Source organism: Schistocerca americana, chromosome 1 (genome assembly GCF_021461395.2).
Source record: "Schistocerca americana isolate TAMUIC-IGC-003095 chromosome 1, iqSchAmer2.1, whole genome shotgun sequence".
Classification (NCBI taxonomy): domain Eukaryota; kingdom Metazoa; phylum Arthropoda; class Insecta; order Orthoptera; family Acrididae; genus Schistocerca; species Schistocerca americana.
Window position 1 is genome coordinate 174,966,539 of NC_060119.1, and position 19,064 is coordinate 174,985,602.

Here is a 19,064-nt window from a genome sequence, read left to right on the forward strand (position 1 = left end):
GACTATTTTCTGAAGAACGACATTCTGTGTATCCGCACGGGTATGTCTGGGGAATGTAGAATTTGCCTCCCACGAACCTTAGTTAGTCCGGTCTTCCGGTACTTCCATGACTCTCCACTAGGAGGGTATTTAAGTCTCTATAAAACCTTAGAGAAGATGAAGGAGTAGCTGACCTGGCCGACACTTTATAAAGACATTAGAGGTTTAGTCAAAGAATGCCGAGATTGTAGGAAGGGAAACAAAAAAGTAACTCCCTGGCGAGGGGATTGCTGCAGTCGGAATGGGGAGAACATCTGTTGGACAAATTGTTTGTTGATTATGTGGGCCCACTTCCTCGGACGAAAAAAGCTAATTAGAATATTCTCCTAGTGGCGAACGCCTTCTCCAGGTTCGTTTGTTTTTTTTTTTTTTGTTTTTTTTTTTTGTTTGTTTGTTGGGGTTTAAGGGCGCTCAACTACTGAGGCCATTAGCGTCCAGTCACAATCGTTAGAGCACATAGAATCTAGTAAAACTCAAGGGGAGGGGGACACACCAGAAAGCCCTACCAAGATGCAGATAAAATAAGTAAAAGCGTTAGATGTCTGTGGACAAGCCAGTCAAAGCTATAATACGCAGAACACGAGCAGCTCCTCGAGCGTCATCAGCTAAAATATCCGGTAAAGTAGATGGCAGGGACAGGACAACACGAGATTGACTAAAGCGAGGACACGACAATAAAACATGGCGCACTGTTAATGCTTGACCACAAGGGCACTGCGGGGCTGTGTTACTGGAGAGCAGGTAGCGGTGGCTAAACCGGCAATGCCCAATCCGCAACCTGGTCAGAAGGGCCTCTTCTCGCCGAGATGGTCGGGAGGAGGTTGTCCAAGCAGTTGGGAGCGGTTTGACTGCCCGGAGCTTGTTTCCTTGAAGGGATGACCAAGCATCCCACCACAACGACACAAGCCTCTTACAAACAACCCCACGAACGTCAGATGACGGGACACAATGGGAGGCTGGCCGAGGTAGGAGGACTGCAGCCTTTGCTGCAGCATCAGCAGCGTCATTCCCAGGCACTCCTACATGTCCGGGAACCCACAGAAAGCTGACAGGAGAACCATAATCAGCGAAAGAATGGAGGGACTGCCGGATCCGTTGCACCAAGGGATGGACCGGATAGGGAGCTCCAAGGCTCTGAAGAGCACTGAGTGAGTCAGAGCAGAGTACATACGATGAGTGGCGGTGGCGGCGGGCATACTGAACGGCCTGATGGAGAGCAAAGAGCTCGGCCATAAAGCTGGAACATTGGTTGAGGAGCCAGTATTTAAAGGTGACGGCCCCGACGACAAAGGCACAGCCGATACCATCGTCAGTTTTGGAGCCATCGGTGTAAATAAAGGTGTGACCGGCAAGTCGAGCACGAAGTTCGACAAACCGTGAGCAATACACTGCAGCCGGAGTACCCTCCTTCGGGAGTGAGCTGAGGTCGAGATAAATATGAACCGGAGCCTGGAGCCAAGGTGGTGTCGGGCTCTCACCCTCTCTGAAGGTGGTAGGGAGGGCAAAATCCAATTGTCGAAGCAGGCGACGGAAGCGGACTCCAGGGGGCAGCAGGGCAGACACTGTTCGTTTGGTTGATACCTATACGGGGTATGACTGCTCTTACCAACATCTCTCATGTTACTAATACGAGGGTTGGAACTTTAATAGTGGCAACTATTTATTTACAGCTCGTACAAAACAGATACGTGTTTCAAAGTTTACTGACCGCCATTGTGTATAACCCGAGGCCAGCGATGTGGAAGTCGTAATGTACTCTTAGCAGTGCCAGTTGTGTTGACAGTCCGAGCGGCGCTGTCTATTGCCCGAAGAATTTGTAGCAGTTCTGAAGCGAATGCCGTGAAGTGTTTCCCTCAGTTTAGAAATCGAGTTGAACTCACGAGAGCTTAAGTCAGGGGAGTGCAGTAGGTGCTATAGCATCCCCATCAGTAAAACGAATCAGTAACAGCTTACACTGTACGTGCATTGCATTAACTTTTATTACTTAGTTTCATATATTAAAAATAATTCATCATGGAGAACCATCGTAGACGTATTAGGCGCACTGCAGTATGCTTTAGGTACGTGTGGAGAGGTGATTGGCAGACAACAGCAGGTAGGGTAGGGTATACTCATACATATCAGCTCACCTATTCGTTAGTGCAATGCTGCTATTCATGAGAATGTTTTATTTCAGTGACTGCTGTTCACAGAGTGTCAATGTTGGCATCTCACCTGAGATTGATTTATGGCACATGGTAGTTGAAAGAGAGGATTCAGGAAGGTCCAGCTCACATAAATACAGGGAGGTCCAAAGGTCCGGAAACACCCTGGTAAAATCCAAATGGAGTAGCAAACAAGGAAACAGAGTCCCTACACACGAGGAACGGGAAGGGGAAACTTTATAGGTTATGCCACCAACATGGCGGCCATCTTGAAAGCCGCCATCTTGGATTCAACTCCAAAATTTCAAATGGGAATGTGGTCAAGTGACAAATCAAACAGATAGAGAATTTCATCAGAAAAACAATGCCGTTGTTTTTTAAACATAGCTTTATTCATTCTCGGGTTATAGCCAATTACTTGCGGCAGCAGTGGGACGCTCGGCAGTGTGAGTATTACGTACTGAGAAGTCAGAAAATGGAGTCTGAAACGGTGCAAAGTGACTATCCCATGCCTGATATGTTACATGTGTTTAACTGTTAGGTATCATTTACTCATCCTAACGTTTTAATCATTGTTTCTTTATTTACAGGTTACAAAATGTCCTTAACACATGAAGAACGAATTGAAATCATCTTGATATCAGGAGAAAGAAGCACACAGGTCATTGCTGAGGATTTCAACAGTCGTCACCCAATCAGACAGCCCATCACTCACAGCGCAGTTGCCAAGCTTTTGGCCCAATTGCGAGCAACAGGTTCTGTCGCAGATAAACCTAAGGCTGGAAGACCAAAATCCGCCACCGATGAAGCAACAACAGTGCGTGTGTTGGCATCATTCAGCAAGAGCCCGCAACGGAGTACTCGTCGCCTGTCACAGTAATGTGGGGTTAGCCGTACCTCCAAACTGCGAATTTTATCGCAGCACAAATGGCACCCGTACAAAATTCAGCTGCTCCAACACCTGAACGAGGATGACCCAGACCGTAGGGTACAGTTCTCAGAATGGGTGACACAGCAGTTTCAGATAAACCAACGTTTCCCCTATCAGGTGCTGTTCAGTGATGAAACCAATTTCTTTATCAATGGTGAAGTGAACAAACAATCACAGATACTGGTCCGACACTAATCCGCACCGGATTGATGCCCGCATCTCGTGGTTGTGCGGTAGCGTTCTCGCTTCCCACGCCCGGGTTCCCGGGTTCGATTCCCGGCGGGGTCAGGGATTTTCTCTGCCTCGTGTTGGCTGGGTGTTGTGTGCTGTCCTTAGGTTAGGTAGGTTTAAGTAGTTCTAAGTTCTAGGGGACTGATGACCATAGATGTTAAGTCCCATAGTGCTCAGAGCCATTTGAACCGGATTGATGCTTCCAAAACGGTCGACTCACAAAAAGTGATGGTATGGTGTGGTTTGTGGGGTACCAAAGTCGTTGGACCTTTTTTTTATTGATGGTACGTTAACAGCCAACGGTTATCTGAGGTTATTGGATGAAGATGTTTTTCCCTCGTTGTTAACGGAGGACGGGACATTTCCGGAATTCTTCCAGCATGATGGAGCCCCAGCATATTATGGGCACAATGTGCGAGCATACCTGGATGTGCAGTTCCCCCAAAAGTGGATTGGTCGTAGGGGTGCTGTGGAGTGGCCACCACGTTCACCAGATTTGACTCCTTTGGACTTTTATCTTTGGGGTCATGTCAAAGCACTGGTTTATTCTGTGAAAATACGGGATTTGCATCATCTAAAGCAGCGCATTGTTGATGCGTTGTGGTCAAATTCAACCAGATGCGTTGGTCAAAGTTCATCAGGACTGGGTCCGGAGAATGGCATTAACAATTCAACATAATGGACAACATATCGAGCCATTCCTATGACTGTTAGTGGTCTCACGGGACTGTGTGACATCGGCATAATGTCGCTTCGGCACATAACACACATGCTGCCGAGTGACCCACCACTGCCACATGTAACTGGCTATAACCCGAGAATGAATAAAGCTATGTTTAAAATAACAACGGCATTGTTTTTCTGATAAAATTCTCTATCTGTTTGATATGTCACATGACCACATTCCCATTTGAAATTTTGGAGTTGAATCCAAGATGGCGGCTTTCAAGATGGCCGCCATGTTGGTGGCATAGCCTATAAAGTTTCCCCCTTCCCGTTCCTCGTGTGTAGGGACTCTGTTTCCTTTATTGCTACTCCATTTGAATTTTATGAGGGTGTTTCCGGACTTTTCGACCACCCTGTACAGTGATATCGACTGTGCAATAGACTACTGCACATTAAGAGCTAATTAATCAATGAGTGCAGGCCCGACAACATCAACGATGACATCAGTATTTTCACCAGCAGTGAGCGTCTTAGTGGCTCAATTGTAAGGGTCTTCAGAGGGATATAAACTATTGAATTGTGTGATGATGTACACCTAACATGCGTGTGTCATATGATGCAATATATGTCACCCATGACCAAATACATTCACCAAGTGATGATGTAAAGAATGTATTCTGTGCTATTGTGTGAAGTATTATACAACATCGTCTGTGTGTTCGCTCTGTTCTGAGTGATTCCGTAGAAACCCTCAGCTGCCATTAGATACATAGTTAATTTAGTGCATATAAAAACTATTTCTATATGGCTTGTGGTTTTAACAGAGAAATAATGAGATGTGCATAGAGGATGTAATAAAATGTCATTGTTCCTCTTAAGAGCTACAATACACGTACAATTTACTTCTCTAAAAATTAACATGGTTTTTAACCTGTGATTTATAACTGCGAAATATGTTGTCCGAGTTAGACTCCAAGGAGAGTGGTCTAAATGTATGCAGATAAAATATCAAGTTATAATAAATCAGTTTTTTGCTGCAGCTTGTAACATTTGCATTTAATTCATACAAGACCACACACTGCACCATTTTACAACAACGGCGATTGTAATGCTTTCTACATGCAAACCACCAATTTGTAAGTTCTACACTTTTTGTAAGAAATAAATTTTGATTGATGATTAGAGATTCGGTGACCTGACAACTGGTCTGTTACAGAAATATAGCCATCCGCTGTGGCTGAGCGATTGTAGGCGCTTTAGTCCGCAACCGCGCTGCTGCTACGGTCGCAGGTTCGAATCCTGCCTCGGGCATGGATGTGTGTCATGTCCTTCACTTAGGTTTAAGTAATTCTAAGTCTAGGGGACTGCTGACCTCAGATGTTAAGTCCCATAGTGCTCAGAGCCAGAGCCACAGAAACATAACTATGTTACTTTGACAATATATTTAGGCATCTTCTACAAGTTCTCCGTCAGGTAGAGGCAATGGACCATACATATAAGACACACTAGATTTCATTCATGAGTGTGAGTGTGCTCCTCAGCATTCGAGTTGCTATATATACAAACAGTGTTTGGGTAGTCCAGTAGCACAGGGCACATAAAATCACTGTTCGTTTTGTGAAACCATCACGTTTTCAATTGTCATCACTACATCGAACACTCTACCTGAGGAGCAGGTGATAGTAGGGATCCTCACAGGATAATCTGACAATGCAGATATTTATTTTCAGTTTTATTCTGCTTATAGTGTTTCATAGTGGTCCTACAGTACGGTTATGATTAAACTTTCACTACTTGAGCCAGTGCAGAAAGAAAACAATCTTTTGTATGGGTATGAAACTTCATGTGAAAGACAATGCTGGCATCGCGTCAGTGTGACGGTGGCACTGTGCACTCGTCCATTTGAAACAATTTTTACAGCAAAAAATTGGTAAGAAAATGGTCTTCTCACCGCAGAACACAGAAAACGACTGATTGTCATTGGATGAGAACAAAATGGGACGGAAGGGGATGGGAGAAAGCTTGATTCACATTGAACAACTTGTCTCTCACCTACCCCTCCATCTCCCCTCTCCTCTCTCCCTTGCGTGATCTTGCCACTTTTCGATTGTGATGGTCAATATGACATGTATCAGCTGTAATATGATGCTATAGGCCATTTTGAGGTTATCTAGTTCTCTCCTTGAACCTCTACTGCAATAGTGCTAGATTTTAATTGTGAGAATTATTGTTGCCATTAGTGACTCCATGTTGCACTAGGTTTTGTGCAGTTCCATTGCTAAAAGTGGGAAAGAATTAATTGAGTTTTAAATAGCACTCACAGCTATGGTTATACAAAAAAAGAATTCATTAGTCTGATTCATTTCGATAAGTTTTCAGGTACTGTCGGGAAGTCATAACCTTGGATCATGACAAAGCTGGGTGACTGCTGATATAAAAACAGAGTAACTTGATTTTTTTGTCCATGGACCTAATAACAAATAACTTTGAAAATCAGTTTGATATAATGAAAGAATTTCAGTCGTGGTTATCTATTGTATAGCTGACAGTTGTAATAATTTACTTTTATACGAAGTTAGTTTAAGTTAGTAATGTTTATACAAAAATACTGCCGATTTTAACGTGTTTATACCTGTAAATGATGACTGTTGTAAGAGAACCAACAGTTGTTAATTGGCTATAAGAATCAATCCAGACGAGATAAACCATCTGCGGCATTTCAGAAGACAGGACCCACAACTTCAGTGCAGCGAAGTAAGATAAAACTAAAACTAACGTTAGTGACTCCAGTGGTTGGTCAAAGCTTATTAATTGAAGGAATGAAAATTGAGAGTAAGAATCATTACTTGCAGATAGTGACAGATAAGTGTGCCTGTGACGTTTGTTGTAACAGTCAGGGTAACTGTTCTGCCAGAAAAGATAAATGTCCTGAACTATAAATCCTCACAATAACCTGCAATAAGTGTGCATGATACTTATGTTTAGCCTGTGATGGTTCAGAGTAACATTAAATTTTTTCTGTGATTTCGAACGAACAAAAGGGAAAGGGTCACAACTAAAGGTATCACTTTTACCATTTTAATTTTTAAATAATTATTTCGCTGATATTTACAAAAATGAAATGGTAAGTAAGAAGAATAAGGGTCCAGAGAACTCAACGACGTTCTGACAGCTAGTTTCATTGAACAAATATATTACAAATACAACAAAACTAGTAAGCTAGTACAGGGAAAAATAAGACGCACAGTAATTGGTATCCTACTGGATACAGGTTCTAGTTCAAATTTAATATGTGAACATATTTGTAAACAAAAGCATGTAAGATTCTGTGTTTCCGGTTATTGGCCCGCCCATCAAATATGAAACTGACAGAGGCAGTACAAGCGTCAGAAAGGAGATCTAACTGCCCATACAGATAGGTACTCTTCTAAGAAGAGGTCTAAATTCCTTTCACAATAATCCTGTGACGCTACTTGCTGCGGTATTATTTGATATGTTATTCGACATTAATGCGCTTCTGTGAGGCTATGAGGTCATTTAGAGAACTGAGTATTGTGGTGTATAGAATATTAATCAGATACTTCAGGTTTCTTGTTGGCAGCATTTCTAAAGGATGTGTATATTTAGACCCGTGGCATCTGTTATTGTTCCTGGAAACCGAAAAGACGGTCTCGAGATGTCACAATGAGTTCTGTTCAGTACGATCCTGTTGGTCCACAGTTCTAATCGTTCTGTTCCCCTTGAGCGTCTCCCTGCTCGTAGCAGAGAGTGGTAGTAACATCTGGGTCAAACACACAGAATATCCAATATAGTCTTGCCTGATGAATACATGGCTGTGTAGAGAGAATATCCTGATGGCACGCCCCCGGCCGTGCCTGTCCCACCAGAAATAGATCACTCTCATTCATCTCCACAACAGTTTAGGCCATAATTCCTGGGCATATCATGACATGCATGTCTCACCTAGCAACATCACCTGACTCTCAAACAACAATCATACAATGGCATAGCCACCCCAACGCTCCAAGACACTGCTAAACTCTCAAGAAAAATATACACACATTTAAATAAAAACAAAACTCCCAATTAAAAGAAAGCACCTAATAAGGTTCTAAAATTTTAATACACTATACCTTCCTCTTTATACTGATTTAGCTATAGGTCTTAAAGCTAAGGCAAACTGCTGCGCGGTTTTTCCCTTCTTACCTCCCCCACCCTCCTTTCTTGGGAGCGATGCCAATAATGGTGGTAAGGATGACGGTGTGTTCTGAAACAGTGGTATGCGCTCAACGCGGACAACTGTTGTCTGAGTATGGAGCTGCAGTTAACGCAGTAGTCATATCGACTACTTGGGACCGACCACGATAATGGGCAAAGAAATTGATCATCTTTCGCCTCTGGGTGTAAGGGTTCGTCGACACCACGCGTTGCCGTGCATGTTGTTTAGGCAACTCAGCATTCCGTTGCCTCATCTGTTCCTCACTTTCTAGTGCCTTTGTGTTTGCCTTTTGCACATGACTCCATACCCTTCGGTAAATCCGCGCGAAATTCTGTAACGACTCCGTGTTTTTTCCCTACTTTAGGACTCGCTGCTTGAAATAGCTGTGGGCTCTTCCAGACATATACCACCTCGTACGTTGGTAGATACGTATCCATTCCGTTTTGCCTTACGGGTGTTGGTATAAAGTGTTGTTTATAGTTTTATGAATTTGTAGTAAATGACAAAGTTTCTTTATCAACGGTGGTTTGAAGTTAGTAGCCTGATCCGTGACGAACGTCTGTGGAACACTGATCTCCAACAACCACCGTGGCTTGAGACACTGTGTCAGCTGCTGATTTAGAACAGCCGCCATTTCCATGTGAACTACACTGATGCGCAAAACTTGAACGAAAGGAAGTTCCCCATGATATGTCCCTGCCAAGTAACATAGTTTGATGAAACTTGGACCATATATTGCTCTACAGAAGGTAACTGAAAGAAATACGCAATGAGACCAACAGTAAGGACACATTTTTTCAACAATAGTTACACGGTTCATGATGACCACCTGGACTTTACACAAGGCAAGAGACGGTTCTTAATATGGCGTGTGATCACCAAGGGCTTCAGTGCATGTTCTTCAACGTGCTCCCTTGATGGCGACAAGGTTGCTAAGGAACTTTTTGTGGTAGGGCCTTCCGCCATATTCGACAATGTTACTGGGTGCGTTGCGTGTTTCCACCAATCGCCATATGAGGGCATGTCCAGCAACGTCAGCCCATGCACAACAACATGTTTAGCTGCTCCGACTAGTCACCACGGCGCTTCCATTCTACGTGCCCTGAAGAAACGCTAGACGCAACACGAAAAGATGCAGAGTCCTGACAAAGTTCAGGTTGATCTGACTAGTTACAACCCAAAACACTAGATACCAGTACCAGTAACGAAACTGAGAGAAAACGCAGCTATCGACTCTTTGAACAGACCACCACGGACTCGCAACTGAAAGCGAGTAAAATTCTGGGCGTGGAACTCACCTGTCGCCAGTAGAGGAGTACAGAGCAGTGCAGCGAGCAGCAGCATCCCGAGTTCTCAGCTGTAGCCAGTATGCTCCGCTCTCTGGCTTCCAGTTCTCTTTTCTACTGATGGCCACTTTCATTGCGCATGTTTAAGTTGCCGCACTTCCACGGTGGAAACATAATGGCCGCTGCAGATATCAATAAATGAAAGCTTTCTCTTGCTGCTTTAACGAACTTCTTCGCGTGCTCGATTTACGGCACTTTAAAAAGAAACGTTTGGAGGTTCATGAGCCATTAATACTCAGACGTATTTATAAATATTTTACGACTGACCTTAATTTCACTAGGTTCAACACGTATCTCTAATGAGATACCCTTCAACCACAAAAGTGGTAGCATACGGCTTAATAGTTGGAGTAAAGCGTATGTCGGTTTACTGGAACTGACATGATAATAAATCGGCTCTGAATCGTTTCCGTGAATCATGGAAGCAATTTTATTATTAATCTAATTGATATCATTTTTGTTTAGCAATTCATTCTACTCCATGAACAAATTTTTATTGTGTATTGCAATTAATGTACTAAACATATATTAATTTTAGTTCTTATGCACAATTAGCTCATACAAATACTCAGCACATTGCCTTGAATTAACCGAACAAGTGCGAGGGTGTGATAAACAACAATGCCTCCAAATTTTTATGTTAAAGCTGTTTGAATAAAACAAAAATTATTAAGGTACACATCTTCATTCTTCATTTCTACATGTTTGCAGCCTTCTGCCGCTAGAAGCCTCAGAATTTTAGTGTGTAACGTTGCGCTGTGGAATGTGACCACGTCGGTGCATGAGGTACAGCTAGGTATAATCGAGTTTCGAATTCGAAGAGTTCATCCATACATGGAGCACCATATCTTTCACCATGAAAATAGCAGACTACATAGGAGCGCTGCGATATTTGCAACAATCTGACGACTTGGGTTCACTGTCGTTTATCGTTCTCCATACCGTACCGACTTGGCCCCACTCGATTTCCAAAACTTAAAGATTACCCTCAAGGATTTCACTTTGATAGTGATGAAGCGGTGCAAGGAGAGGCGAGGTTGTGCCACCGTCAACAATCAAACATTTCACAGTGACAGTATCAACAAAGTGGTCTGTCGTTGGGAGATATATGTTCGCTGCCACGGTGTCTATGTTGGGAAACGTACAGGGTGACCCGAAAGTTCGTTAACGTTTGAAAATGTTATTCAGGGAATAACGTAGGTAGAGAGGTAAAACTTGACACACACGTCTGAAATGACATTAGGTTATACTGAAACCAAAAACGAGTACATAAACAGGTCAGCAGATGGCGTTGGACAGCAACAAGTCAGTGACACCGCATGAGAATCATGCATAAATTGGGCTGTAGTGTGACAGGGAGTCAGATGCGCTAGCAATCGCAGTGTGTTGACATTACCAGAACAACTTTGCTATCAGAATGGAGAATCTTATACTGCAGATTTACGATGCTGTCGCCATAGGAAGCTATCCGAACGGGTAAAGTTCCCCGCACAAGAATCACTGAAGAAAATGGTTCAAATGACTCTGAGCACTATGGGACTTAACATCTGTGGTCATCAGTCCCCTAGACTTAGACCTAATTAAACCTAACTAACCTAAGGACAGCACACACAGCCATGCCCGAGGCAGGATTCGAACCTGCGACCGTAGAAGCAGCGCGGTTCCGGACTGAAGCGCCTAGAATCGCTAGGTCACAAAGGCCGGCGTGAAGAAAATGATAACGAAGTTTGAAGCTACGGGTTATTTAGACGATCGATCCGGTAGTGGCCGACCAGAAACTAGTGCTACGGCTGCTAGTACAGTTCAGGAGCCGGCCGCGGTGGCCGTGCGGTTCTGGCGCTGCAGTCCGGAACCGCGGGACTGCTACGGTCGCAGGTTCGAATCCTGCCTCGGGCATGGGTGTGTGTGATGTCCTTAGGTTAGTTAGGTTTAAGTAGTTCTAAGTTCTAGGGGACTTATGACCTAAGATGTTGAGTCCCATAGTGCTCAGAGCCATTTGAACCATTTTGAACAGTTCAGGAAGAAATGGGGACTGGAGCGGGTCCATCTCCAAATGGCGAAGTCAGCTCTCTTGAAGTCGCATTCCACGCACCGCTCTATGGAGAGCACTAAGGTGTACCGTGCAATGCTATCCATACGAAATCCAGCGTCATCGTAAACAGTGAGCATTTGCGGTGCGAGTCTTCAAAAAATGTGGGAAGAAGACGATTGGTGGTCAGGCATGTTGTGGAACAAAGTCCGTTTCACATTTTCAGCTTCTGTCAACACTCGTAACTGCAGAATTTCGGCTACCGAAAATCCTAGAAGTGTTATGAAAACCGCATTGAATGACGAGAAAGTCACGGTGTGTTGTGATGCATCACATGAATCATGATCGGACCCCTTTCCTTCGAGAAAATGTAGGGCGCTGCTTTTCAATCTGTCAGCGTGATGGCAGCGAGGTATACTGACATGTTACAGAATCGCCTGGTCCCTAGGCTGGCTGATAAATGCCTGCAGGAGGGTACGACTATTATGCAGGATGGCGCTCCACCGTATGTGGCTACACATGTGAAAGATCTCTCCACACATTATTGGTGAAGTCGCCACTTGCATGTGCTTAGCCTTCCAGGTCCCCAGATCTCAATCCGTGTGACAATTGGTTGTGAGGTTACCTGAATTCTCAAGAGTACCGCAATCGTCCCACCTCATTAGGCATGCTAAAAGACAACATCCGACGGCAATTTCTCACCGTACCTACTGATACGCTGTACAGTGCTGTTCACAACATTGTTCCTCGTCTGCAGGTAATGATGAAAAAGGCGGCCGACACGCTGAGCATTTGTTATAAAGAACGTATTCTTTGCTGAAAATTAAGCTTTATGATACATATTGCTTTTGTGTCATATGAAGCGCCGTCTGTTGGTCATTCTCTGTACTTTTTCTGGTTTCAATGAAACCACATGTCATTTCAAGCACATCGGTCAATTTTTCCCTTTCTACCTACATTATTGCGTGAAGTATTCAATTTTAAAATATTCTGTCACCCGTTGAGAATAAAGATGTAGAATGTTACTAAAATTTTTTATTCAAAAAAGCTTAAAAAGTTTTCACATAAGAAATTCTGAGTCATAATTTTTCAGCAAGCTCTTGTACTCGTATGTTAGCCTTTACATCACTCCTCACGATACATTGTTATAAGTATTATCAAAAATGTAAAAAAAAACAGCATTAATTAATTAACCACTTACATTTCAATTGAAAACAATTACTATTCGAAAATACTTAGCCCATATAACAAAAAACGTTCGTGGTAATAAAGGAATATAGTATTATCTGTCTCCTATACTGCTAATTTCGAAAGCCTTATAACATGTTTGTGGGGCTCACCAAAGCCAGACGCAGTTGATGAACGTAAATAGAGAAAAGTCATAGATTTTTAATTTTTATTTCTAACTCTAATGCCGCGTGGCATTAGCCGAGCGGTCTAAGGCGCTGCAGTCATGGACTGTGCGGCTGGTCCCGGCGGAGGTTCGAGTCCTCCCTCGCGCATGGGTGTGTGTGTGTGTGTGTGTGTGTGTGTGTGTGTCTGTCCTTAGGATAATTGAGGTTAAGTAGTGTGTAAGCTTAGGGACTGATGACCTTAGCAGTTAATTCCCATAAGATTTCACACACAATCGAACATTTTTTTCTAACTCTAATATTGGGGAAACAGTTAGTGAATCACGATTATCCTGATCCATTTTTCGCAATTGTGACTAATAAATGATGTTATAATTACCGATGTCGCTCCAGAATCCCTCGTCTAGACCGCGGCAAGGCTATACTTTCGTTGACACCGTCGTGTAAGTGCTGGATCATCACAATGGTGACCTAATGGCAACAGGGGTGGGACTGGAAGTATACGATGGTTAGCACATCATGAGGCTACGGAGCGTAACTGAACGGCTTACTAGATAAGTAACTTAAAACAGTGCAACAGTGTTAGTGGTTTTCGATACAAAGCAGAATAATGACAACAATAAACAAAGCACACATTGCGTTATATCTACAAGTTGCCGAAGGTGACGTTTCGTCAGAAAGGAACCCAAGGAATTTCTGAGAGTGAGAAAGAAGTGGCAGACGAAATATTAGCCTTTCTCCAAGATGAGTCAGTGGAATGTGTGGTGTTATATACGCTCGACTGTGCCGACAGTATACATGAGGAGTACAGTGATGACGATACGTGCTTAACAAGTGAAAGTGATACTGAAACAGATGTCGGGCCACATAGTTCATCATCGCTGTCGGACAGGGAGCCACAAACCCCGTCTCCAAGGCAACGTAGTAAAGGGCAATCGTTGCCCAAGGAGAGAGGACTAAACATCATTATGCTCGTGGAAGATTGTATGCAGGATAGTAAAAAAGGCAATTATGGTCACTTAAGGTAGAAGGAGAGAGAATTTCGTTTTAATAGGTTATTGCGGTGGAGGGAGAACGTAAGATCTGCTGTCTGTTGTTTTATGTGCCATGATTAGTGGTGACCGTCGAATGAGAAGTTGACTGCTGTTTACCAAATGCTGGACGTCGGCCGCGCCCTCTCCTTCTTCCTTAAGTGACCAATGAAACGAACTATCTTTTTAAATTATGACGTAATGGCAAACGCAGTGAACAGTAGCAACAAAATATAAAGGACACTGCATAGCTAGAATGCACCAGTAGACCCAGAAGAAGGCCGCTGCAACCGTGGCCGAAAAGTTGGTTTTTCTCCAGCAGCAGTAGTTTTATACGTTGTGACACGGTGCAATACCCAGAAAACTTTTATGTCCATCGGAAGTTTGTTGGATAGAACAAGGAAACAGAGCCAATGCATTTGAGTTTACGGAGCGTGATGGCACGAATTAGGTTTCTCTGCAAGAAGGAGAGCGAAAGGCGTTAGACATATTTTTGTGTGCGTTGCCGCCTGATGTGTCAAGCAAGGAGCAGGGAGAATTTGGTAAATATTTGACTGGAGCCACAGGAATAACGACAGCTTTGTAAGAGATGGAGCAGTGGCCTGCGTCGGCGATGAAATGCTATTTTTTCAGCTTACGTCAAATGTTACGTTGTGGTTGACCCGAAGTCAAAGACGCCGATATTAGCGTCAGCCACAGTGTAGGAACTATGGAAAAATAAGAAATTTCGGACAGAACTGTATGCAGAATAGAGGGCAGTATAGGAAGCTAAGGTATGAGAGTAGCCAAACGGTAAACCACAATGGGGGCACCAGGACTGTTGAGAGACACTTACATTAAATTGTAGCATGACTGAAACAAATTTAGAAACATAATTTTATTCATACGGCTTTGCAGATGAAAGAGAACACAAGTTTTTGTTGGACACAGATTTGCACGGGTCTGTGCCAAATTTGCACCTCGTGGGAAAGAAGCAGTTTAACGTGACATGATATGAACTGTGTGGAGTCCGTGGTAATTCCCTGGGACTGGTGACACTGAGTTTTCAGGTGGGGCCAAACATTCCTCGAAATGTATGGATGTTTCGCCTTGCGGTTACTGCGTGATCTAACGGTCAAGTTTCCCGTATAAATATGACGCTAAAATTTATTTTGGAAACATATAGTCACCACACTGACAACATATAAAAGATCTCAGTGAGACAGCATTTCATTTGGGGAATAACGCTGTCAGCACCAAAATTCCACGATGTTCGTCTCAAGCGAAAGAAAGCCAACGGAACTGTGCGCCAGGCCACAATAAGGTAACTCAAGGTACGGAAAAACTGCAATGGGTGAAATTAAGAATTAACCAGTGAACGTGTTCTGTGTGGTCGAGCCACTTGAAGATAACTATGGATTAGATAAAGCATTGTGTTTTGTACAAAGGCATATTATACACATACGAGAGAGTTGCAGTAGTAGGGCTACCAACTACCTGTGTCGCAGTCCACGTTTGCAGCATTAGTTTGCGCTGCAGTTGCAAAGGAGACTCAAAACCCCACAACGGTGGATGGCGAGAAATTAAAAAAAAAAGATAGAAAATTTAAAAATTAAAGATGGCACTAGCCGAAATTTTAAAATGCAAGAAGGTGTGAATTTCACAATAAATTTCAAAAGTTCAGGACTGTCGAATAAGTCCATGTGTGCGCTGTATCCCTCCCAGCTCGCTCCCCATCCCACCTCTCTGTCGGCCTACCACAACTCTCCATCCAGTAACAGAGTAGTATTAAAATGATGTGTAAAAATGGCAGCTTCACGTAAAATGGCACAGCATCACAAATTACTGTATTTTCACACCTGTATTATCATTTTACTAAAAATACGTAAGCACCTAAGATTCTGCTTCAATAGTAACTTTCTCTGTGACATCTGTTTCATAGTCCACTAAAATAAATGTTTAAGCGAAATACTTTACTGTCTCATCAGTAAATTTCATTTTTCACAAAAAACTGTTTACGTTGAATTCATTTCTCTCTATCTCTCTAGTGATTACAAGAATTAGACATTAGCCATAAAAATTGTTTCGGTATAAATTTCATTTGCATTTTCACACACGTTTTCACTCGTACACTAAAATCACAGTTAACTTGTCAGCACACATTTTCAGTCGGAGCGAGGATAAATTTCAGTTTTTAAAGACTTTAAATATCTTTCATTGTTGAACAACAAGGCTCGTTCAGCTCATGGTTGTCATGTGAAAAATCCCGTAACTAGCACCTTGACCCCACTGCTCCAACAACATCACATTTATTTGTCAACGTTCATTTTCTATCAAAGTGCTGGAAGTGAGGCCCAATCCTTCAAAATCCTTCTCAAAGATTCACGATTCAGGTTGAATAAGTGAGCTTATCCATTCAGCGCCGTCTCCAACGATATACCAGTTGAGCCCATACTGTGATGATGGTGATGTTCCGTTAACCATTTTACAAGACTTATATGGATCTCAGTTTACTGTGATGTTGACTGCACAAATTTCCAGAAGCAACTATGCTACTTTGAACCCCACACGACGTCCACACGATTGTCTGTGGTGCAAAATCCTCGACAATGAAAGGGGACGTCGTGTAGGGTACTGGAAAAAAAAACAGAGCAATGAACAATCTCACGCCACAGAAAACGTTTGTTTCTTCGACTGTAACTAGTAACTGATAGGCAAAATACAAATTTTATTAGTAGCAGTAGTACTAGTACGAGACTCCGATCGGTCGCAAAATGGAAACCACAGTGCAAACAAAAAATGTTTTATTAGCAACTTTTAAGTACACCTTCCATTGACTTCTCTATATAGTCGTCGCTGAGACTTAGACATTTGTCGTGTCATGGTGTCATCTTCCAACACCCGCGTCACAGATGGCAGTCATCTATGATTTACGCCAATTCCCTACGCTGGTCTGCAGATCGTTGTCTCTCACAAAATGCTGTCCTCACACACACAGGCTCATGTTAGTGAAGAGAGGAAAATCAGAGGGAGTGTGTCTGGGCTGCATGGAGGGTGATCAAACACTTCCCACCGAAAACGTTGCGTCAACTTCTTGTTGTACCTGCAGTATGAAATTACGAATAATCATGAAGTAGGAAATGCATGAGAGTTACTTTATGTCGGATGCATGACATCAGGCGAAACGCCTCAGCAGGACTTCACACAGTGAGGGAGGCACTACTTTCTAGGCGTCTTTAAGTGCTGGAAAGTGCGATGTGATGCTATAGACAAACATACTACAGACACTGCCAAACACATCTGCGCAAAGCTTTGCCAGATCTTCACTGCGGTTTTAATTTTTCGACCGATCGGAGGCTGAAAAAAAGTAGCCCTATAGTAGTAGTGGCAAGCACAACATGAACGACACTTGCCAGGTATTTATTAACATTTTCTTGCTCATTCAGCAAATGACAAGAAGTTCCGACAAGCGGAAGTAAGTAGCCAGCGAGTCATTACTTCCGCAATCTCCAACTACAGAGAAACTGGCACACTTGCCTAATTGCGGGTGGGGCCCCAGCGAGCACGAAGAAGTGAGGCAACACGACATGGCATGGACTTGACTGATGTCTGAAGTAGTGCGGAACTGTTAAAACTCAGAAGAGTGTTCCTCGAGCCAGTCTGTAAGAATTCTGGACGTGTGGTGCGTTGCGTTGTCCTGCTAGAACCGCCCGTCGGAATGCACAATGGACATGAATGGATGCAGGTGATCAGATAGGGTGCTAACGTACATGTCATCTGTCAGAGTCGTATCTAGACGTATCAGGGGTCCCATATTACTCCAACAGCACACACCCCACACCAATACCCAGGCTCCACCAGCTTGAACAGTCCCCTGCTGATATGCAGGGTCCGTGGATTCATGAGTTTCTCCATACCCATAACGTCCATCCGCTCGATACAATTTGGAACGAGACTCGTCCGACCAGGCAAATGTTACCCGTCATCAACAGCCCAATGTTGCTGCTGACGGTCCCAAGCGAAGTGTAAAGCTGTGTGCTGTGCAGTCATCAAGGTTACACGAGTGGGCCTTGGGAATCCCATATCGATGATGTTTCATTGAATGGTTTGTACGCTGAAACTTGTTGACGGCCCAGCACTGAAATCTACAGCAATTTTCGGAAGGGTTGCACTTCTGTCACTTCGAACGATTCCTTCAGTCGCTGTTGGTCCCGTTCTTGCAGGACCTTTTTCCGGTCGCAGCGATGTCGGAGATTTGATGTTTTATCGGATTCCTCATTCTCACGGTACACTCGTGAAATGGTCATACGGGAAAATCGCCACTTCATCGCTACCTCGGAGATGCCGTGTCCCATCGCTTGTGCGCCTACTATACCACGCTTAAACCCATTTAGCCCTTGATAATCTGCCATTGTAGCAGCAGTAACCTATGTAGCAACTGCGCCAGACATTTGTTTTCTTATTTAGCCGTTGCCGACCGCAGTGCCGTATTCTGCCTGTTTACAGATTTCTGTATTTGAATACGCATGACTATACCAGTTTCTTTGGTGCTTCAGTGTATCACCGACTCGGCAAAAGTACATGTGTGCTTTTCTCAGAAAGAAGTTGACGCATGCAAAAATTCATTGTTGGCGCGTTGACACTTACTGGTTTCTATCTGCCACGCATATCATATTACACCAAATCAAGAGTGAAATGCAATGGTCTCCATTACCTGAACATATGGTAAACTCAGACATTATGTGATGAATGCGTTGTAATGTTGGTGCTAGAATTCTTACTGTATTTTCAATTCTCCTCTAATATGATCTCTAGCCACTCTCTACCAAATCCAATGTGTGATGTTCGGCACGAAAAATCCCGTGCAATAATTAGACTACGTGTACAGTTTCCAAATATTGACAAAATATTTAGTTGAGTTGTAGAGTTCTTTCAATTGATGGAATGTTCTCATATGAATCATCCCACTCAGCTTCTGGGTCTTTCACTGCAGCGTTCTCTCTATTGTTGTAAATTTCAAGCGATAAGTGATTCTTCTCGAAGCTATTCTCCAATAGATATTATTTGATTAACATGTGAAGTACTTCACAGTTAGCC

General features: G+C 43.3%; 1 protein-coding gene across 1 annotated transcript in view; it reads right to left on the reverse strand.

The window, feature by feature from the left end:
- Positions 1-9,634, reverse strand: part of LOC124613328 — a 28,115-nt gene extending 18,481 nt beyond the window's left edge. The window contains exon 1 of the mRNA XM_047142060.1: positions 9,529-9,634. Within this exon, the coding sequence (XP_046998016.1) occupies positions 9,529-9,574 (46 nt within the window). The 5' untranslated portion in view covers positions 9,575-9,634. The remainder of the gene's footprint in view (positions 1-9,528) is intronic.
- Between the last annotated feature and the right edge of the window lie 9,430 nt (positions 9,635-19,064).